The following is a 23036-nucleotide window of genomic DNA, read 5'->3' as shown; positions in this document are numbered from 1 at the left end:
AACGTGGAGAAAAACAAGGACCATCTAGCCTGTCTTGGAGATAACTGGTTAGCTGATTCAGTGTAAGCTAAATTTTTATGATCAGTTACAACAGTGATTTGATGAACTGCCCCCTCCAAAAAATGCCTCCGTTCCTCAAAAGCTAATTTAACAGCTGATTAACTCACGATTCCCGACATCATAATTTCTTTTAGCAGACGAAAACTTATTTGAGAAAAATGCACATGGCCGCAAATTAGTCAGAGTTTTTTCCACAATGAATGGTTTCTGAAGATTGGGTTGGATTTCAGCAGGAGCAGATGTAAAATATTTCTTCAATTTTCCAAAAGCCACAAAGGTATCCGGTGACCAAGTCTTGAGGTACTACCCTTTACATGTGAGGTCAGTAAGAGTTTTTACAATCTTCAAAAACTCCTTAAAGGGGTTGTCCCACGGACAAAAGATAGTTCCACAATTGAATGTGTTTAAAAAATGTTCCTGTGCTGAGATCTTATAAATGTGCCCCTGCTGTGTACTGTGTAATGACTGCGTCTGACCTTACAGAGACATGGTCTGATCATACTACAGCTCCTGGTTAGGGGAGAAAGAAAAAGCAGGTATACAGATATTACAGTACCATATCACAGCTGATTCTTTCTTTGAAGTAAAACATTGTTTAAAAACAGGCAGGTAACTCGTACCTCACAAAAAGAATCAGCTGTGATCCCATGCCGTAATGTCTGTATACTCTCTTTTGCGTCCCACTGCCCAGGAGCTGTGGTATGATCAGACCATGTGTAACGTCCGTCTGCAAGACTGGGCTGCAGTAAGACAGCACCCCGAGCAACCCCGATACCCTTTACCCCTATACAGGGATCTGGATTTACAGCAGAGCCCAGGAGGCGCTGTCTGAATATGAGCAGCGGCCACAGCAGGATGGTCGCCAGAGAGGGGTTTAAAAAACGAGACCAAAAGCGTAGTCGGGAATCTGAGTCTAAACCAGGCGGACAGCAGAAGTACAAAAACGGCAGGCAATAGCAGAGTCAAATTCAGGCCAAGGTCAGAGTCATAAACCAGGAGGACGGCAGAGGTACAGAATCGTTAGGCAGTAGCAGAGTCAGAATATCCAGGCCAAGGTCACAAACCAGGAGAATAGCAGAAGTACAGAATCGTCAGGCAATAGAGGGGTCAGAAATCCAGGCTGAGGTCAGAGTCAAACAATAGTCAATCACACAGTAGCACATAGGGGAACCAAGAATATATCCGGCGGCCTGCAAGACCAGACTCAAAGTATTTGAGGGATCAGGTCATCCCTCACAGGCTCCCGGACTGCTGATGTCATCCGGACTGCCCCCAGGACCAGGTCGGATGGTGATGCACCAGCCCCTTCATGACTGACCGAGGAGCGGAGCCTGCGTCCAGCGGATGCTTGCGCAAGAGCCTCATCTCTATTGTCGCCATTACTCGGGGGTGAAGCACAGCGCCTCCCAGTGACCGAGGCAGGAACAGCAGGCCGTGAGTCAGCCGGTGATGGGACAGTCCGGCACCTCCTAGTGGCCGAAGCCGGGATAGCAGACCCTGAGTCAGACCGTGATGTGACAGTCCGGCGCCTCCTAGTGGCCAAGGCAGAGACAGCAGGTCCTGAGTCTGACGGCGACGTGACACCATGTCCTTGTACGTTCAGACATGGCTATTACACAGTACACAGCAGGGGCACATTTATAAGATTATCTCAGCACAGGAACATTTTATTTAGACACATCCAGTTGTGGAAATTATTATTATTCCAATATCTATTGATTAAAATCAACTTTTGTTCATGAGAAAACACCTTTAATGAATTTCCTCTAGTAGTTGGCCAATTCTAGAAAATGTTGCAACGCTTTTAAGTCACAATGTAAAACCCAATTAAGTATGGCTTGCACCTTCCCAGGATCCATTTTAAAACCATCAGCCAATAAAATGTATCCCAGAAATGAAACCTCCTGAACAGAAAAAATACATTTTTCAATTTTCGCAAATAAAGAATTTTCCCTCAATCTTTATAATACAACCCGGACATGTTCATGGTGAGAGTCCAATCAGGAGGGAATATTAAAATATTATCAAGGTAAATAATAACACATTTTCCAATAGAATCAGAAAATACATTGTTAATAAAGTTTTGAAATACTGCTGATGCATTGGTTAACCCAAAAGGTATGACAAGATTTTCAAATTGACAATCCAACATTAAAAATGACATTTTCCACTCAACACCCTTCCGGATGCTTATAAAATTGTACGCCCGTCTAAGATCTAGTTTAAAAAAACATTTTTATTACTAGGGACAAGATCAATAGCACAATCATAAGGACGATGGAGAGGTAATATCTCCACCTCCTTTTCTGAGCACACATCTCCGAAGTCCTTCGGGTACCCCAGTAGACACTCCAGACTTGTGAAGCATACTTGCACAGAGTTTAGATATTTCCTATGACATTTGGGGTCCCATTTAACAGTTTTTCCTTTTGACACCAATCAATAACAAGTTTGTGAAAGAGTAACCATGGAAGCCCCAGAACCACCCCAGCAGGTAACTTATCTAAGACAAAACAGGAAATGGATTCTCAGTGAAGTGCTCCTATTCGACATGTGAATTCCACCATTACAAATTTGACACAGTTCTGAAGTAGCAGTGTTTTGTCCTTTTCAAAAATTTGAATGGGTTTTGTCAGACTAACCGTCCCTAATCTTAACTTCCGAACCAGTTCAAATCAATAAAGTTAGCTGCAGCCCCGCAGTCAATGAAAGCCAATGCTGATAACACCTGGTTCTTGAAAGACAAAACCGTTTTGAGCAGTACTTGGAAGTCCGGGTGACCTTATCGATTATCACCCACACATTTTCCCAATGGCTTACTTCCTTGAGGGCGAGCTGAACAGTCCTTTAAAAATGTCCAAGATCCTTTCTCCGTTTTTTGTCTATGGCATGAAAACGGCTTGCTTCAACTTCAAGAATACAAGGCATCTCACTGCCCACCATGCCTCTCATGAATTCTATGGTCAATTCATACTGCTAAGGATATGGTTTCTGCCAAGGAACAAAAGGGATCAGGCAGAACCAGAGAATCCTTCAGGGATTCAGACAGACATCTATGAAATTGGCACCTAAGAGCCGCATCATTCCACTGAACCTCAGTGGACCACTGTCAGAATTCAGTACAGTAGTCCTCAGCGATGCGGCTCTCCTGTGTCAGGGTCATAATCCTAGCCTCAGCAATCTGAATTATGTCGAGTTCGTCATAGATAACCCCTAAGGCATCAAAAAATGCATCACCTGAAGACCGTTCTGGGGTTTCTGGGGACAAAGAAAATGCGCAAGTCTGGGGGCCCCCTCATAGTAGGGACAGAACTATTCCTACATGCTGGAACTCATTGACTGAAGACCAGGGTCGTAGGGTAAAGAATAGCTTGCAGCTTTCCCTGAACACTCTAATCTGGGTTATATCCCCCCAAAAATTATCGTGAAGGGCCAATACTGGTTCAGGGGATACAAACAGAACATCATAGGGAACAGTTATCACAGTCTCCGTTAGCAGAAAGTGGACCAAAGTCTACAAGAAAGTGAGAATAAGGTGAGTCAGTTGACCTTGAGGTTCTTTGAAGGACTATTTGAACTCCAACACCTTGTTTTTGCATGGTTCTTATAGGTGGTCCTAGTTACTGAAATCTGCTTACATAATATGTTACCTGTGTACAGACCATGATAACCAAAGACACCATAAGGAGTACAAAGTCCAAAAAATATAAAATATATATAATTTTATTAAACATAATTGTCACAAACATGAATACATACAAAAGGATCAGGTAATGAAGGCAAGGTCACAGATTAAATACCATGTAAATAATGCCAAAGTGCATTATACCACTGTCATGATCTCAGTGCGGGTTTGACTTGCACATGTGGGGTTAATGTCTGGAACCAGTGCTGATGACTGGCATTTCTGGGGTTAAAGGTTGTGATCCCAGTGCAGGCTTACCTGCACACCTGGGGCTATGATTGTGGCCTCTCCCTGGTTCTGGGAGAGGCTTCTTATAGCCTCAGGACGCTCCCATCCCCGTCAGTTATACTTTTGCCCTTGGCATTGTGTGGTGACCCCTGAGTGTGTTTGTGCGGTGTTCTGATTGCTTGATTCTCTGTGTACGACTTGGTCTGTTCTCTGGATATTGCTTTGGATTCTGCTTGGTACCTTCTATGTCTGTTTGGTTTTGACTTCTGCTTGGCCCTGACTATCCGTTCTGTCTCATCCCTGGTACTTTACTGATATCTCCGCTAGATTTCTGAAACTCAACATGGACAAAACAGAATTCATCATCTTTCCCCCATCTCACGTGGCCCCCCCTACGAACCTATCAATTACAGTAAATGACTGCCCACTCTCCCCAGTCCCACAAGCTCGCTGTCTCGGAGTAATCCTTGACGCTGATCTCTCCTTCAAACCACATATCTAAGCCCTTTCCACTTCCTGCCGACTTCAACTCAAAAATATTTCACGAATCCGTTCATTCCTCACCCACGAATCTGCAAAAACCCTAGTCCATGCCCTCATCATCTCTCGCCTTGACTACTGCAACCTCCTGCTCTGTGGCCTCCCCTCAAACACTCTCGCACCCCTCCAATCTATTCTAAACTCTGCTGCCCGACTAATCCACCTGTCCCCCCGCTATTCCCCAGCTTCTCCCCTCTGTCAATCCCTTCACTGGCTCCCAATTGCCCAGAGACTCAATTACAAAACCCTAACCATGACATACAAAGCCATCCACAACCTGTCTTCTCCATACATCTGTGACCTCGTCTCCCGGTACTTTCCCGCACGCAATCTCCGATCCTCACAAGATCTCCTTCTCTACTCCCCTCTTATCTCCTCTTCCCACAATCGCATACAAGATTTCTCTCGTGCATCACCCCTACTCTGGAACTCTCTACCACAACATATCAGACTCTCACCTACCATTGAAACCTTCAAAAAGAGCCTGAAGACCCACCTCTTCCGACAAGCCTACAACCTGCAGTAACCACCGATCGACCAAACTGCTGCACGACCAGCTCTACCCTCGCCTACTGTATTATCACCCATCTCTTGTAGATTGTGAGCCCTCGCGGGCAGGGTCCTCTCTCCTCCTGTACCAGTTATGACTTGTATTGTTTAAGATTATTGTACTTGTTTTTATGTATACCCCTCCTTACATGTAAAGCGCCATGGAATAAATGGCGCTATAACAATAAATAATAATAATAATAATAATAATCTCTGTGTATGACCTCTGTTTTGCCTGACTCTGAGTATTTCTGTATAGTGTCCTGCCATCTCTGAAAGCAGGACGCTAAGCCCTGCCCCCTTGCAGTCACATGACCGTAGGTCCTGTGACTGCTTGCTAAACTTCAGCGTCCACAGGTCCTGTGTATCTGTACTTTCCGGCTGTATCTGACCCCAGGCCCCCCCTACAGTGCGGGTGAGTCCTGCTCAGCGGAGGCTGCATGCCGGCGCTGACAGGATCCTGACAACCACCATGGGAATAGATTATAAAAGTACTGGCCAGTATAAGTACTAAATCCCCCACTGTTGGAGCCGGCCAAAATACAATTAAATATACATCATAAATAAATGCCCCAAGTGCATACCCATAAGCGATATGAATCAAGACCAAAGCCCCACGGCTTTTACATGTTATTTAATCTGTGACCTTGCCTTCATTACCTGATCCTTTTGTATGTATTCATGTTTGTGACAATTATGTCTAATAAAATTATATATATTTTATATTTTTTGGACTTTGTACTCCTTATGGTGTCTTTGGTTATCAAGTTCTAATGTGGAGTGTCCTGTGGAAGCCCTCTATTACCTATCACTGATATGGGTCGAGTGGGGGTTCTATCATACATTGTGCTTTGGATGGTTTGTTATTATCTGTGTACAGACCATATACACATGTCTCATTTACTGCTGTTTCATTGTTGCAGTATAATAATTTGGGGAAAGGTCTTTGTAGAAGTATTGTGCAATTTATTACATCAGATTTAGTGCCCTAGTATCTAGCAGTTTAGTGCCCCAATCTCTAGTATCTAGCAATTTAGTTCCCCTGTCTCTAGTCACCAGTGGTTTAGTGTTCCAGTCTCTAGAGGAGGTTTTCATAAGACTAATTATCAGTCCCTGCAACTGGAACTGTGATGATCCCAGATTCTGTCATTCCTTAGCCAGATTCTACATTGTCTACGACAGATTCCGCACCTTGTCACAGAGCGTGGTGAACAGGCTCCATACTGACGGAAAAAAAACAAAATCCTATATATGGTCAGTTGTAATGTGACGCTGAGTCACTACTCACGGCGAGCTGTGAGACAGGGTAGTCAGGAGGTATGAAGTCAGATACCAGGAGAGCTCGTAGTACATAGGGGTGATTCAAAAACGTGAAAGCGATATGCTAATGACACTCAGCTGCTGCGAATGGGATCGGAGTGTCAGTGCTCTGTGCTCCGATCCTTTTCGCATGAGAGAATCACAGAACAACTGCGGAGGAGACAGAGAAATTAATTTTTCCATCTCCTCCATTGCTGGTGTAAACGGGAATCGCAGTGCACTCAGGGGATATCTGAGTGCAATGCGGTGATTCACATGCACCCATAGACTTATATGGGTGCGTGCGATCCAAATTCAGCATGCTGAAATTTTTTTTCTTGTCTGATCGCGATCGGATCAGAACAGGAAAAGAAAAACGTAATAAGCATCGATTAAATTGGTATGAATGCAATCCAATTTTATCGCAAGTGGGAGCGAACCCTGACCATGAAGTTCAGCTCAACTTTGATGTCATCTGTGGTCATAAATTAGGATAGAGGAGCCATGAAAAAGACAGGTAAGGAACTCACTGATGGATTCTGATGGATAACTTATGGTGCAGCCAGCTTGATGCAGGGAAGCAGAAAGCAAAATGGCTACAATTTTTAGTGAAACCCAATTGGAAAAATAATTTCTGGCCCCAAGTACATGCATGTAAGTAAAAAAAATTGGCTCCCCCAAAGATGTCCATTTCTTTTAAAGCTAAAGGTAGACAATGACCTTTGGTGAGTAACATTCACATAGTGAATCAATTGTGCTCTGTGCTTGTAACGAAATATTGCTATTGACTTCACTTGGGATACAAAATTGTTGCGTTGAGAGACACTTGATTCTTAGATCGCCATATAGAGTAACTTGAATATAAAGATGGCCATAAGTATAAATATGGGAAGGAGGGGACATAGTACGCTAACATTTCCATCTTTTGCCATTTATCTCTTAGGAATCTGACAGATTGAACAGGTTGAAATAAAACTTGTCCCCATCCAGTGTTGGGACCGTCTGGTGGTGGCCATAGACATGAAAACAGATCTGTCGATAAAAACTTCTCGTGTTCCGATTGTTTTTTTTTATTATCATTATTTTTTATGTATACCAGTGTTATGCCTAGCAAAAGGTCCATTGGAAAATGTGCAATATTTGGCAAAAATTTAATTTATGAACTTGCTCACTATGGTTTTCCATCACGGTGTTACAGTATGTGACTTTGTATTCACACAGGAAGGTCCTCCTATTACATATTTGTGTGTCCGAGGATGATGTGCAGAAAACAAAACTTGAGTTCCACTCTGGCTTTTCTCAGATGGATATTACGTTAGCCCTCCCAAAAATTCAAGCTAGAATACTCCTCCAGAAATACCTGAATGACTGGAGAAATGTGGAGCTGCAGAAAGTGGACCAAAGTCTACAAGAAAGTGAGAATAAGGTGAGTTCGCTTATGGTGAGCACACATCCTCCGCTATTTCAATATATTAATTTGTCGACCTTAAGGTTCTTTGAAGCACTAATTGCACTCCAACACTGTGTTTTTGCATGGTCCTCATGGGTGGTCCTAGTTACTGAAAACTTCTTATATAATATGTTGCTTGTGTACAGACCATATACACATGTTTCCTTTACTGCTGTTTCATTGCAGTATAAAAATTTGGGGAAAGATCTTTGTAGACGTATTGTGCAATTTATTACATCAGCAGCAGTGGTCTCCACCGATTTAGTGCCCCGATCTCTATTGTCTAGCAATTCGATTCCCCTGTCTCTAGTAACTAGTGGTTTAGTGTTCCAGTCTCTATTATCTAACGATTTATGGCCCAAGTCTCTAGTATCTATCAATTTATTGCCCCAATATCTAGCAATTTAGTACCCAAGTCTCTAGTTTCCTGTGATTCAGGGCCCCAATTTCAAGTATCTAGCAATTTAATGCCCAAGTTACAATTCTCTAGCAACAGAGTGCCCATGTCTCTAGTCACCAGTTTTTAGTGCCCCAGTTTCTAGTACCTAGAAAATTAGTGCCCCAGTATCAAGCGATTTAATGCCGTAACTAGCAATTTAATTCCCCTTGTCTATAGGGTCTAAGAATTCTGTGACCCGGTACCTAGCGATTTACTGCCGTATCTAGTGATTTAGTACCCCAGTCTCTAACATTTAATGATTTAGTGCCCCAGTCCTTGGTCACCAGTATTTGTGCCACAGTCACTGCTATGTATTTTGTGCACCGGTATCTGCTCTCTGGTGATTTGGTCCCCTGATCCACTGGTTTGGTGCCATATTCTTTAGTATCTAGTGGTTTGGTGTCACAGTCTGGCATTTAGTGGTTTTGAGCGCTGGGTTCTAAAAGATAGTGGTTTAGTATCCAAAACTCTGGTATCAAGTGGTTTGGTGCCCCAGTCTCTTGTATCCAGTGGTTTGGTGCCCCAGTCTTTGGTATCCAGTGGTTTGGTGCCCCAGTCTTTCGTATCCAGTGGTTTGGTGTAGCACTTTCTGGTATCCAGTGGTTTAGACTCACAGTCTTTGGTAACTAGTGGTTTGGTGCCCCAATCTCTGGTACCTAGTGGTTTGATGACCCAGTCTCTGGTAGCCAGTGGTTTGGTGACCCAGTCTCTGGTATTCAGTAGTTTGGTTCCTCAGTCTCTGATATCCAGTGGTTTGGTGTCCCAGTCTTCGGTACCCAGTAGTTTGGAGTCTTAGCCTCTGGTACCCAGTGGTTTGGTGCCCCAGTCACTGGTATCCAATGATTTGGTGCAGCAGTCTCTGGTATCCAGTGGTTTAGAGTCACAGTCTCTGGTAAGTAGTGGTTTGGTGCCCCAGTCTCTGGTACCCAGTAGTTTGGTGTCTTAGTCTCTGGTACCCAGTGGTTTGGTGTCCCAGTTTCTGGTACTCAGTGGTTTGGTGTCCCAGTCTCTGGTACTCAGTGGTTTGGTGTCCCAGTCTCTCGTACTTAGTAGTTTGGTGTCCCAGTCTCTGGTACCCAGTGGTTTGGTGTTCCAGTCTCTGGTACCCAGTGGTTTGGTGTCCCAGTCTCTGGTACCCAGTGGTTTGGTGTCCCAGACACTACTACCCAGTGGTTTGGTGACCCAGTCTCTGGTACTCAGTAGTTTGGTGTCCAAGTCTCTGATTTCCAGTGATTTGGTGACTATTTGGCAACCAGTGGATAGTGCTCCAGTCTCTGATATTCAGTGATCTGTTGACTCATTATCTGTTTTTAGTGGTTTCGATGCCCAGTTATCTGGAAACCAGTAGTATGGTGCCCCAGTGGTTTGGTTGCCCATTATCTGTTTTTATTCATTTTGATGCCCAGTTATCTAGAAACCAGAGGTTTGTTGCTATAGTCTCTATATCCAGTGGTTTGGTGCCCATTTGCTCACTGTAATAGAAAAATATGGTTGGCTCTTCTCATTCCTTCAGTGTTTTTTGCCATGAAGTCTTAATTTGTGGAGGCTGATTCCTTCATTGTGGTTGACAAGAGCTCTGTGTAAACATTTATGAGTATGGACTCCTGCTGTTTTTGCCCCAGCTCTTGATTTGTTGCCCTCTGCTGTCAGTCCTATGGTAGATACAGTAATGAGTGACCAGCTGTCTCCTGACTGCCACGTCCAGTTTATGATTTACAGACCATTTGTGTGAAACCTCCTTTTAATTCAATGGGTCATAGTTATACACAGAAAGCTGCCCTTTCTAAGTACTGACAACCTTGCCGAAGCAATTGCCTGCAGTGTGTAGAATTAAATAAACTACAAGTATACGGGGCGCAGAGACCAAGACACTCTCCTTTGTGCCTGTAAGTATTTGCCATGCATTATCTGCCTTCTTACAATTTATCTCTATATATATAAAAATGAATGTGTGTGTGTGTGTGTGTGACCAACCAATCACGAAGCATCTTTCATTTCACCAGAGCTGTTCAAAAGAAACTGAGCTGTGATTGGTTGCTATGAGCAACAGTTTTCCTTGCAAACAATCACTAAGCATCTCTCATTTCACCAGAGCTGATTAAAAGAAGCTGAGCTGTGATTGGCTGCTATGACCAACCGTTTTCCCACTTGACAACACCTCAGCAGACACTGACATGGTGGGAGAAATATACCATCCCTGGGAACATAAGCTCCCAGCCACTGTCTGCCCCCGAAGAAAGGAGCAGAGAGCACATGACAGAAATGAATCTCCCCTCCCGTGCCCATATACCCCTCACACATCCTACATCGGGTAGGCACATCTTCCCTCTTAAAGGGATCATTGGTATGGAAGTCAGAGCAAATCCATCCAGAGCTTTGGTTTTGACCCCAGGCCTCTCTTAAAGGGATCCCCGGTATGGAAGTTAGGACTGTTCCACTCAGCGCTCTGGTTCTGACTCCAGGCTGACGGGATGATGTGGGATATTGGTGGTAGTTGTCCGGTGGCTCTGGCTGATGGGATGATGTGGGATATTATAGGTAGTAGTCCTGTAGCTCTGGCTGACGGGATGATGAGGGATATTAGTGGTAGTATGGAAGTTAGGACAGTTCCACTCAGCTCTGTGGTTCTGACTCCAGGGTCTCTTAAAGGGATCATTGGTATGGAATTTAGGGCAAATCCACTCTGTGCTTTGGTACTGACACCAGGCCTTTCTTAAAGGGATCTCCGGTATGGAAGTCAGGGCAATTGCCTTCAAATGCTCTGGTACTGACCCCAGGCTCTCTTAAAGGGATCTCCTGTATGGAGGTTAGGGCAAATCCCTCGGCGCACTGATTCTGACCCCAGGGTTCTATTAAAGGGATCATTGGTATGCAAGTCAGGGCAAATCCACTCAATGCTCTGGTTCTGATTCCAGGCTCTCTTAAAGGGATCCCCAGTATGGCAGTTAGGGTAAATCCATTCAGCGCTCTAGTTCTGACCCAAGTCCCCTCTTAAAGGGATCCTCGGTACGGAAGTGAGGGAAAATCCACTCTGCGCTTTGTTACTGACCCCAGGCCTCTCCTAAAGGGATCCCCAGTATGGAAGTTAGGGTAAATCCCTCAGCGCTCTGATTCTCACCTCAGGCTTCTATTAAAGGGATCATTGGTATGGAAGTCAGGGCAAATCCACTCAGCGCTCTGGTTCTGACGCCAGGCTTCTCTTAAAGGTATCCCCGGTATGGAAGTTAGGACTGTTCCACTCAGCGCTCTGGTTCTGACTCCAGGCTGACTGGATGATGTGGGATATTAGTGGTAGTAGTCCAGTGGCTCTGGCTGATGGGATGATGTGGGATATTATGGGTAGTAGTCCGGTAGCTCTGGCTGACGGGATGATGTGGGATATTAGGGGTAGTAGTCCGGTGGCTCTGGCTGATGGGGGATATTAGGGGTAGTTGTCCGGTGGCTCTGGCTGACGGGATGATGTGGGATATTAGGGGTTTGTAGTCCGGTGGCTCTGGCTGATGGGATGATCTGGGATATTAGGGGTAGTTGTCCGGTGGCTCTGGCTGACGGGATGATGTGGGATATTAGGGGTTTGTAGTCCGGTGGCTCTGGCTGATGGGATGATCTGGGATATTAGGGGTAGTTATCCGGTGGCTCTGGCTGATGGGATGATGTGGGATATTAGGGGTTTGTAGTCCGGTGGCTCTGGCTGATGGGATGATGTGGGATATTAGTAGTAGTAGTCCGGTGGCTCTGACTGACTGGATGATTCTGACTGATGGGGAGATGTGGGATATTATGGGTAGTAGTCCGGTAGCTCTGGCTGAAGGGATGATGTGGGATATTAGGGGTTTGTAGTCCGGTGGCTCTGGCTGACGGGATGATGTGGGATATTAGTGGTAGTAGTCCGGTGGCTCTGGCTGACTGGATGATGTGGGATATTATGGGTAGCAGTCCGGTAGCTCTGGCTGACAGGATGATGTGGGATATTAGGGGTTTGTAGTCCGGTGGCTCTGGCTGACGGGATGATGTGGGATATTAGGAGTAGTTGTCCAGTGGCTCTGGCTGACAGGATGATGTGGGATATTAGAGGTAGTTGTCCGGTGGCTCTGGCTGACGGGATGATGTGGGATATTAGGGGTTTGTAGTCCGGTGGCTCTGGCTGATGGGATGATGTGGGATATTAGGGGTAGTTGTCCGGTGGCTCTGGCTGACGGGATGATGTGGGATATTAGGGGTTTGTAGTCCGGTGGCTCTGGCTGATGGGATGATCTGGGATATTAGGGGTAGTTGTCCGGTGGCTCTGGCTGACGGGATGATGTGGGATATTAGGGGTTTGTAGTCCGGTGGCTTGGCTGATGGGATGATGTGGGATATTAGTAGTAGTAGTCCGGTGGCTCTGACTGACTGGATGATGTGGGATATTAGTGGTGGTAGTCCAGTGGCTCTGGCTGACGGGATGATGTGGGATATTATGGGTAGTAGTCCGGTAGCTCTGGCTGACGGGATGATGTGGGATATTGGTGGTAGTTGTTCGGTGGTTCTGACTGATGGGGAGATGTGGGATATTATGGGTAGAGTTGAGCGACTTTTGGTTTTTTAGGGTCGCGTTTCGTTTCGTGAAACCCGACTTTTCCAAAAGTCGGGTCGAGCAAGATCGTCCGATTATAGGGAAAAGTCGGGGTCGTCCCGAAACACGAAACCCAATGTAAGTCAATGGGGAATAAAAGTCGGCAGTGAGAGGAGGACAGGAAACACACCTACAGTGCCCATTTGAATGCCAAAAGCATCAATTCTTCTTACTTAAGCTTGTCAACCTTAATTAACTTCATAATACAAGTTACGCACTGAAAAATGGGGGTTATTTGGCTAAAGTTGTGGGGGGGTAGGGCTGGCTCCAGGTTTTCATGTGCCCTGGGCGAAAGAGCGCCCCTTTAACACATAATACCACAACTCATCATGCTCCGATACGGCAGAGAAATAGCGGTATAGTACAATGAAAAATACTTCACTTTTTACATCTCATGACGAGGCCCATCTATTTCTCCATACAGAATCATTGGTCCCATATAATGTTTGAAACAGTATATGATGAGCTCCACATAATGCTACAGTATATGTTGGTCCCCATGGATGAAGCTCCACTGTCTTATGGGCCCAAATAATGCTCCAAACATAATGGGCCCCATTTCTAATGCTCTAGTGTATAATGGGCCCTGTAAATGCTGCTCCAGTGTCTGATGTCCACCTTTGGAATGTTCCAGTGTATGGTGGGCACCATCTATCATTCTCCAGAGTATAGTGCTCCCCAAAAATTGCTGTCCCAACATTGAAAACAATCAAATAAGTCTCCTCACTAGGGAATCCCTGTACTTGTCTGGACTCCTCGTCGTCCCCATCTTCCATCTCACTGCACAGTATTTCAACTTTGCAAGTGCTGTGATCCTGAGCAAGCAGGGGGGGGGCCCACTCGTTGGCGACGGCACTGGCACAGGGCCCCTGATAGTACGGTGGTGTGTCTGATGGCGGGTGGGCCGAACCTGCACTTTCATCTGCAGCTTCCTCTTTGTCACCGTGTAAGATGGAACTGTATATGGGAAGGGTAACCTGAGTTTCATCAGGGTCAGATTCAGGCCGTGTAGCGTGCGAGGGGAATGTAGTGGTCTGGGTCAATGTACCAGCAGATTCATCGAGCAGTGGCTGGGCATCAGTGCACTTGTGTCGCCCCCAGGAGTACGGTCGCCACAGTGGCATTACCTTCTTCCTAGGGAGTGTGATGTCATGCTTGGGAGCAACGAACGATCTCTCTAGCAGGTTAACTGATTGGGCGGCGTTATTCCCATGAGTCATGACCCTCCAAACAGCGTTCATGAAGGCAAAGTGTTTGTTTTACGTGGGCAGTATGGTTGCAAAGCTGAACCTTAAAGGAATGTCCAGAAGGGCACCACGAGGAGTGGAGCCTACGGTTAAATTCGACTCCACCTGGGAAACCTCAACCATGCCAGCTACAGAACAGATGCACACATTGCAAGCTTAATTCCGTTAACGAACGAGACTCCGTCATGCCCCGCGGTCCGAGTCCGGCTTACTAGAGGGACACGTGAGGCTCTGGCACATGAGATTGGCCAATAACTGGTGTGTCATGCCATTACATGTCCGTGGCTGCATGTGCGCTACACTGAAAAGGCCAGCGTTTGTCGCTTACAGGTGCAGATAACCCGCTGAACAACGTTAGTGATGGGGATCACTGATGACAATTATTACCCGCGAACAATGATTTCCCAGTAAGTGCAGGTCAACCGCAGTTCCGGAATTAGGCCTAACCGTCATTCCTGAAAAAATGAAAAACTTACGTGTGCAAACCACAGGTGCTGTAGCTTGCTTAACTGCTCGCCAGCCGTTCTCACGCCCAGTATGGATTGCACGTGATTGCACAAAGGTTAGAAAGGGTACCGTATCCCCGGATAACATGTATGGATAGCGTACACATTCAAAATATATGTCTGTACATCAGGAGGCAGGCTCAGACGGTGTTAGGCCCAGTATGGATTGCACGTGATTGCACAAAGGTTAGAAAGGGTACCGTATCCCCGAATAACATGTATGGATAGCGTACACATTCAAAATATATGTCTGTACATCAGGAGGCAGGCTCAGACGGTATCAGGCACAGTATGGATTGCACGTGATTGCACAAAGGTTAGAAAGGGTACCGTATCCCCGGATAACATGTATGGATAGCGTACACATTCAAAATATATGTCTGTACATCAGGAGGCAGGCTCAGACGGTGTCAGGCACAGTATGGATTGCACGTGATTGCACAAAGGTTAGAAAGGGTACCGTATCCCCGGATAACATGTATGGATAGCGTACACATTCAAAATATATGTCTGTACATCAGGAGGCAGGCTCAGACGGTGTTAGGCCCAGTATGGATTGCACGTGATTGCACAAAGGTTAGAAAGGGTACCGTGTCCCCGGATAACATGTATGGATAGCGTACACATTCAAAATATATGTCTATACATCAGGAGGCAGGCTCAGACGGAGTTAGGCCCAGTATGGATTGCACGTGATTGCACAAAGGTTAGAAAGGGTACCGTATCCCCGGATAACATGTATGGATAGCGTACACATTCAAAATATATGTCTGTACATCAGGAGGCAGGCTCAGACGGTGTTAGCCCCAGTATGGATTGCACGTGATTGCACAAAGGTTAGAAAGGGTACCGTATCCCCGGATAACATGTATGGATAGCGTACACATTCAAAATATATGTCTATACATCAGGAGGCAGGCTCAGACGGTGTTAGGCCCAGTATGGATTGCACGTGATTGCACAAAGGTTAGAAAGGGTACTGTATCCCCGGATAACATGTATGGATAGCGTACACATTCAAAATATATGTCTGTACATAAGGAGGCAGGCTCAGACGGTGTCAGGCACAGTATGGATTTGACGGCCCAGATTACACAGCGGACGAGCAGGGAGAGGTAAAGATTGCAAATGCTGGGGCCCTGCCCAAGCAAGGGGGGCCCACTCGTGGGCGTCGGTACTGGCACTGGGCCCCTCATAGTACGGCGGTGTGTCTGACGGCGGGTGTGCACCACCACCGTCAGAGACACTTGATTGCACTATGAGGGACCCTGTGCCAGTGCCCGCACCCAAGAGTTGGCCTACCCTCCTGTCCAGGGCAACGGCACTCGCACGGTGTCGTACGCTAGGTGGTGACCCCGGCCATGGGGGGGGGAGGCAGCACAGTTAGGGATTTTTAGAAAGTGGCATATGTTGATGTTGGACATTCAGCTGATGCAAAAGGCGAAATAGGTGAAGTCCCAGGAAGAGGTGGACCAAAGCAAGCCATTTTTCTGTCACCCTATGTGTCATCAGGGGAAGGTGGGACAAAATCCTTGGAAACCCATGCATGGTTCATTTTAATGAAGGTTAGATCATCCACATTTTGGGTTGACAGACGGGTCCTTTTTTCTGTCAGGATTGATCCAGCTGCACTGAAGACTCTTTCCGATAGCACACTTGCAGCTGGGCAAGCGAGCTCCTGTAAGGCATATTGGGCCAATTCAGGCCAGGTGTCCAGTTTAGCGGCCCAATAGTCAAAGGGGAATGACCTGTGTGGGAGAACATCGATATGGGAGGAAAAGTAGTTGACAACTGCTGTCTCCTGTCACTTTCCATCGATGCAGTATTACCAGTTGTGTGAGCGGTATTTGAAAAATCAGTCCACAACATTGTCATGAAACCCCTGTCTCCAACGCCACTTCTGCTGTGTGCACCACGAACACCTCTGCCAAGCTGCCCCCGGCCCGTACGGCTCGTGTGAGAACCATCACCGCTGCTGTGTGCTGGGAATGCCTCAAGCAACCGATTTACCAGAGTTGCTTGTTTATTAGCCAATATTAGGTCAAGGTTCTCCTGTGGCATGACGTTTTGTAATTTGCCTTTATAGCGTGGATCCAGGATGCTGGCCAACCAGTAGTCGTCATCGTTCATCATTTTGGCAATGCGTGGGTCCCTTTTTAGGATCTGCAAGGCATAATCTGACATGTGGGCCAATGTTCCCGGTGTCAATGATGCACTGCGAGTGCTGGTTGGAGGAGCACTTTCTGGCAAATCCACATCCCTCCAGTCACGCACAAACCCTGTACCAGACCTTGCCACGCCAACATTTTCACTTGCCCCACGAGATGCATCCTCCTCCCCTAAGTAATCATCCCCATCATCTTCCTCCTCCTCCTCTTCTTCCTCCACCTCGTCCAGGAGAGGTCCCTGAGCAGACAATGGCTGAATGTCATCAAGGATTCCCTCCTCCTCTTCCTCCTCATCAACATTGGCTGCAGACGCCTGCTCCTTAAGGTGCGTCAAAGTTTGCATGAGCAGACGCATAAGTGGGATGCTCATGCTTAGGATGGCGTCGTCTGCGCTTACCAGCCGTGTGCATTCCTCAAAACACTGAAGGACTTTACAGAGGTCTTTCAGCTTCGACCACTGCACACCTGTCAACTCCATGTCTGCTCTCAAAGTGCCTGGCCGTGTATCCTCCCACAAATGCATTATGGCCTGCCTCTGCTCGCACAGCCGCTCCACCATGTGCAGGGTGGAGTTCCACCTTGTTGCAATGTCGATAATGAGGCGGTGGTTGGGAAGGTGGAGCAATCGCTGCAGCTTCTGCATACGAACGGAGTGTACAGGCGACCGGCGGATGTGCGCGCACAGTCTTCGCACCTTCTGGAGCAGGGCTGTTAACTCCGGATAATTTTTGAGGAAGCACTGCACCACCAGGTTCAAGGTGTGAGCCAAGCAAGGTATATGGCTGAGTTTTGAAAGGGCTATGGCTGCCACAAAATTACGGCCGTTATCACTAACTACCTTGCCTGCCTCAAGATGTACACTGCCCAGCCATGACTCAGTTTGTCGCTTCAAGTACTCGGCCAGCACCTCGGCGGTGTGTCTGTTGCCCAAACACATCATCTGCAACACAGCCTGCTGACGCTTTCCACTAGCTGCTCGATAGGGGGAAACATCGTGTGCAACAGTGGCAGCTGCAGATGGAGTGCTCGTACGACTGCGCTCTGTGGACGAGCTTTCGCTTCTGGAGGAGGAGGAGGGTCGAACGCCTACAGCCAACTGTTTCCTATACCGTGGGCTAGGCAGCACTGTCCCACCACCGCTGTCCCCTGTGGACCCTGCATCCACCACATTAACCCAGTGCGCAGTGATGGACACGTAACGGCCCTGGCCATGCCGACTGGACCATGCATCAGTTGTGAGGTGCACCTTTCCGCTCACTGACTGCTTGAGTGCATGGACAATGCGGTCTTTCACATGATGGTGGAGGGCTGGGATGGCTTTGCGAGAGAAGAAGTGGCGACTGGGTAGGTCATAGCGTGGTACTGCATAGGCCATGAGTTCGCGGAAAGCTGTGCTTTCCACCAACCGAAAGGGCATCATCTCAAACGAGATTAGTTAGGCAATGTGGGCGTTCAAACCCAGTGTACGCGGATGAGAGACTGAGTACTTTCTTGACCTACTCATAGTGTCTGGGAGGGTGAGCTGGACTTGAGAGCTGCATATGGTGGAAGTAGCGGTGGACAGGGCGGACTGAGAGAGGGTTGATGATGGTGATGGAGTTGGTGTTCTTTCTGATGGCCTAGAATCAGTCTTTCGTTGATACAACAGTGGGATTCCCTGACTGCTGTGGCCTTGCAACGACACCTCAACATTTGCTGCTGTGCTAACCGGTGGACTACCTTCGTTGTGATCAGTTGCACATGTGGCACTTGAGGTTTGGTGTTGTGTCCACGCTTGCAAGTGCATGCTGGTTAAATGTCTAAGCATGCAACTGGTATTCAAATTTTTCAGATTTTTCCCTCGGCTAAAGGTCTTTGCGCACTTCTTACAGATAACCTTGGCCTGATCATGAGGATTTTGGTCAAAAAAGTGCCACACTGCACTCGTCCTACTTTGGCAGACATTTTGCGGCCTAGCATGCTGTGATCTTTTGACCCTCTGGACAAGCTGTCCAGCAACTCTTTTGATGTTTGGAACCTGTCTTTGGAGTGCTCCGGGCCTGCCAGATAACAGCTGTTGCGATGTCGATGTCTGCTGTGGATGCTCCTCATCTGAGCTATTGGAAGCAGCACCCTCTTCCCCCAATGGATGCCAATCTGGGTCAACAACTGGGTCATCCATCACCTCCTCTTCTATGTCATGTGCACCTTCCTCTGTGTCACCGTGTATGGTGGTATAGTGTGCGGGAAGGAGCACCTGAGTCTCATCAGGGTCAGAATCTGGCTCTGTACACTGCGAGGACAATGTAGTGCTCTGAGTGAATGTACCAGCAGAATCATCCATCAGCGGCTGTGCATCAGTGCACTCCATGTCAGATTCATCTTGGCCTGGGTAATTCACCATTTGACTTGATAATCCAGGCATGGTATGTGAAAACAGCTCCATGGAGTAATCAGTAGTATGGCCTGCGTCATCCTTCAATCTTGGTTGGGGTGAAGGACACAAGGAAAGGTGTGGTTCATGAACATGAGCCTCCAATGACGACTCAGTGCTTTTACTTTTTACAACTGAAGAAGAGGAGGCGATAGAGCTGGAGGCTGAGTCAGCAATGTAAGATAAAACTTTTTCCTGATGCTCTGGCTTTAAAAGCGGTTTGCCAACTCCTAGAAAACTAAGCGTTCGAGGCCTTATGTAGCCAGACGATGACGCAGGCTCAACACCTCCTGCATTCGGTCCTATTTTGCTCTTGCCACTACCATAAGATCCACCACCAACACCATCATTACCAGCTGCCAACCCCCGCCCAATTCCACGGCCTCTTCCACCAGCCTTCCTCATTTTTGGTAGAAATGTAGACAAAATCCAACAAACTATATAGTAATGTAAAACAAGGTACAAGGTGTCTATAGGACAGGGGAGATTTTGAATTTCTGCAGACACTTGTGGACACTGGACACTTTTGGATTGTGTGAGGCCCAATGAATATCTGAGCGCTATGTGACAGGCTTGATGGCACAGCTGTGACCAAAGTGACTAGAGGATAAGGGAGATTTTGAATTTCTGCAGACACTTGTGGACACTGGACACTTTTGGATTGTGTGAGGCCCAATGAATATCTGAGCGCTATGTGACAGGCTCGATGGCACAGCTGTGACCAAAGTGACTAGAGGATAAGGGAGATTTTGAATTTCTGCAGACACTTGTGGACACTGGACACTTTTGGATTGTGTGAGGCCCAATGAATATCTGAGCGCTATGTGACAGGCTCGATGGCACAGCTGTGACCAAAGTGACTAGAGGATAAGGGAGATTTTGAATTTCTGCACACACTTGTGGACACTGGACACTTTTGGATTGTGTGAGGCCCAATGAATATCTAAGCGCTATGTGACAGGCTCGATGGCACAGCTGTGACCAAAGTGACTAGAGGATAAGGGAGATTTTGAATTTCTGCACACACTTGTGGACACTGGACACTTTTGGATTGTGTGAGGCCCAATGAATATCTGAGCGCTATGTGACAGGCTCGATGGCACAGCTGTGACCAAAGTGACTAGAAGATAAGGGAGATTTTGAATTTCTGCAGACACTTGTGGACACTGGACACTTTTGGATTGTGTGAGGGCCACTGATATCTGAGCGCTATGTGACAGGCTCGATGGCACAGCTGTGACAAAAGTGACGAGAGGATAAGGGAGATTTTTAATTTCTGCAGACACTTGTGGACACTGGACACTTTTGGATTGTGTGAGGCCCACTGATATCTGAGCGCTATGTCACAGGCTCGATGGCACAGCTGTGACAAAAGTGACGAGAGGATAAGGGAGATTTTGAATTTCTGCAGACACTTGTGGACACTGGACACTTTTGGATTGTGTGAGGCCCAATGAATATCTGAGCGCTATGTGACAGGCTCGATGGCACAGCTGTGACCAAAGTGACTAGAGGATAAGGGAGATTTTTAATTTCTGCAGACACTTGTGGACACTGGACACTTTTGGATTGTGTGAGGCCCACTGATATCTGAGCGCTATGTCACAGGCTCGATGGCACAGCTGTGACAAAAGTGACGAGAGGATAAGGGAGATTTTGAATTTCTGCACACACTTGTGGACACTGGACACTTTTGGATTGTGTGAGGGCCACTGATATCTGAGCGCTATGTCACAGGCTCGATGGCACAGCTGTGACAAAAGTGACGAGAGGATAAGGGAGATTTTGAATTTCTGCAGACACTTGTGGACACTGGACACTTTTGGATTGTGTGAGGGCCACTGATATCTGAGCGCTATGTCACAGGCTCGATGGCACAGCTGTGACAAAAGTGACGAGAGGATAAGGGAGATTTTGAATTTCTGCAGACACTTGTGGACACTGGACACTTTTGGATTGTGTGAGGCCCACTGACATCTGAGCGCTATGTGACAGGCTCGATGGCACAGCTGTGACAAAAGTGACGAGAGGATAAGGGAGATTTTGAATTTCTGCAGACACTTGTGGACACTGGACACTTTTGGATTGTGTGAGGCCCACTGATATCTGAGCGCTATGTCACAGGCTCGATGGCACAGCTGTGACAAAAGTGACGAGAGGATAAGGGAGATTTTGAATTTCTGCACACACTTGTGGACACTGGACACTTTTGGATTGTGTGAGGCCCAATGAATATCTGAGCGCTATGTGACAGGCTCGATGGCACAGCTGTGACCAAAGTGACTAGAGGATAAGGGAGATTTTGAATTTCTGCACATACTTGTGGACACTGGACACTTTTGGATTGTGTGAGGCCCAATGAATATCTGAGCGCTATGTGACAGGCTCGATGGCACAGCTGTGACCAAAGTGACTAGAAGATAAGGGAGATTTTGAATTTCTGCAGACACTTGTGGACACTGGACACTTTTGGATTGTGTGAGGGCCACTGATATCTGAGCGCTATGTCACAGGCTCGATGGCACAGCTGTGACAAAAGTGACGAGAGGATAAGGGAGATTGGATTGCTTTTAAAAAAGCAGTTTACAGAGCAGTGGGTAAACAGCAATGCCAGCCTGTCAGGAAGCCTTAAAAGGCAGCCCAACAACCAACACCACTGATACACCACAATATAGCCTCCCCTTGCACTGCACACACAGTGATTGGTGTGTTGTGCAGGCCAAATCGCTAGCAGCAGAAGCAGTTTTTTTTTCTTCTCAGCAGGACAAAAAAAAAAATTGGGATTGCTTTTAAAAAAGCAGTTTGCGGAGCAGTGGGTAAACAGCAATGCAGGAATGTCAGGAAGCCTTAGAAGGCAGCCCAACAACCAACACCACTGATACACCACTATATAGCCTCCCCTTGCACTGCACACACAGTGACTGGTGTGTTGTACAGGCAAAATCGCTAGCAGCAGAAGCAGTTTTTTTTTCTTCTTCCCTGCCTAACGCTCTCCCTACAGAATCAGCAGCAACCTCTCCTTATGCTAAGATCGGCAGAAGTAAGATGGCGGTCGGCGTGCACGCCCTTTTATACCCCCTGTGACGCCCACCAAAGCAAGCCAATCACTTGCATGCCCTTCTGAAAGATGGTGGTGACCCGTGCCTATGTCATCACGTTGCCCACAGTGTCCGTGGATCCTGATTGGCTGAAAAAGAGCGCAAAACAAACTTTTGAAACGCGACTTTGGCGCGTAAGTCGCCGACCTCGTGGCCGACCTCATCCTAGGGTCGGGTTTCGTTTCATGAAACCCGACTTTGCCAAAAGTCGGCGACTTTTGAAATTTTTCGACCCGTTTCGCTCAACTCTAATTATGGGTAGTAGTCCGGTAGTTCTGGCTGACGGGATGATGTGGGATATTAGGGGTTTGTAGTCCGGTGGCTCTGGCTGACGGGATGATGTGGGATATTAGGGGTAGTAGTCCGGTGGCTCTGGCTGACTGGATGATGTGGGATATTAGGGGTAGTAGTCCGGTGGCTATGGCTGACGGGATGATGTGGGATATTAGGGGTAGTAGTCTGGTGGCTCTGGCTGACGGGATGATGTGGGATATTAGTGGTAGTAGTCCGGTGGCTCTGGCTGACTGGATGATGTGGGATATTAGGGGTTTGAAGTCCAGTGGCTCTGGCTGACGGGATGATGTGGGATATTAGTGGTAGTAGTCCGGTAGCTCTGACTGACGGGATGATGTGGGATATTATACACTCAGCTTTATATATAAAGAAATAATCATAGTAATTTGTTATAACTAACCGTAGTTAGTTACTATGCCCGGGCAGTGTCGGGCTCTTCAGCTAGTAT

The 23036-nt window shown here is 47.0% G+C and overlaps 1 protein-coding gene across 2 annotated transcripts in view; it reads left to right on the top strand.

The window, feature by feature from the left end:
* EVC2 (EvC ciliary complex subunit 2) overlaps positions 1-23036 on the top strand; it is a 226967-nt gene that overhangs the window by 147450 nt on the left and 56481 nt on the right. For both annotated transcript variants that reach the window (XM_073574499.1, XM_073574500.1), the window contains one exon: positions 7583-7787. In XM_073574499.1, coding sequence (XP_073430600.1) covers positions 7583-7787 — 205 coding nt within the window. The remainder of the gene's footprint in view (positions 1-7582; positions 7788-23036) is intronic.

The sequence above is a fragment of the Dendrobates tinctorius genome, unplaced genomic scaffold, assembly GCF_039654945.1.
Source record: "Dendrobates tinctorius isolate UK_male_01 unplaced genomic scaffold, ASM3965494v1 ptg000039l, whole genome shotgun sequence".
Lineage (NCBI taxonomy): Eukaryota > Metazoa > Chordata > Amphibia > Anura > Dendrobatidae > Dendrobates > Dendrobates tinctorius.
Note: the sequence above shows the minus strand (reverse complement) of the source record. Positions and strands in the feature narration are given on the sequence as shown.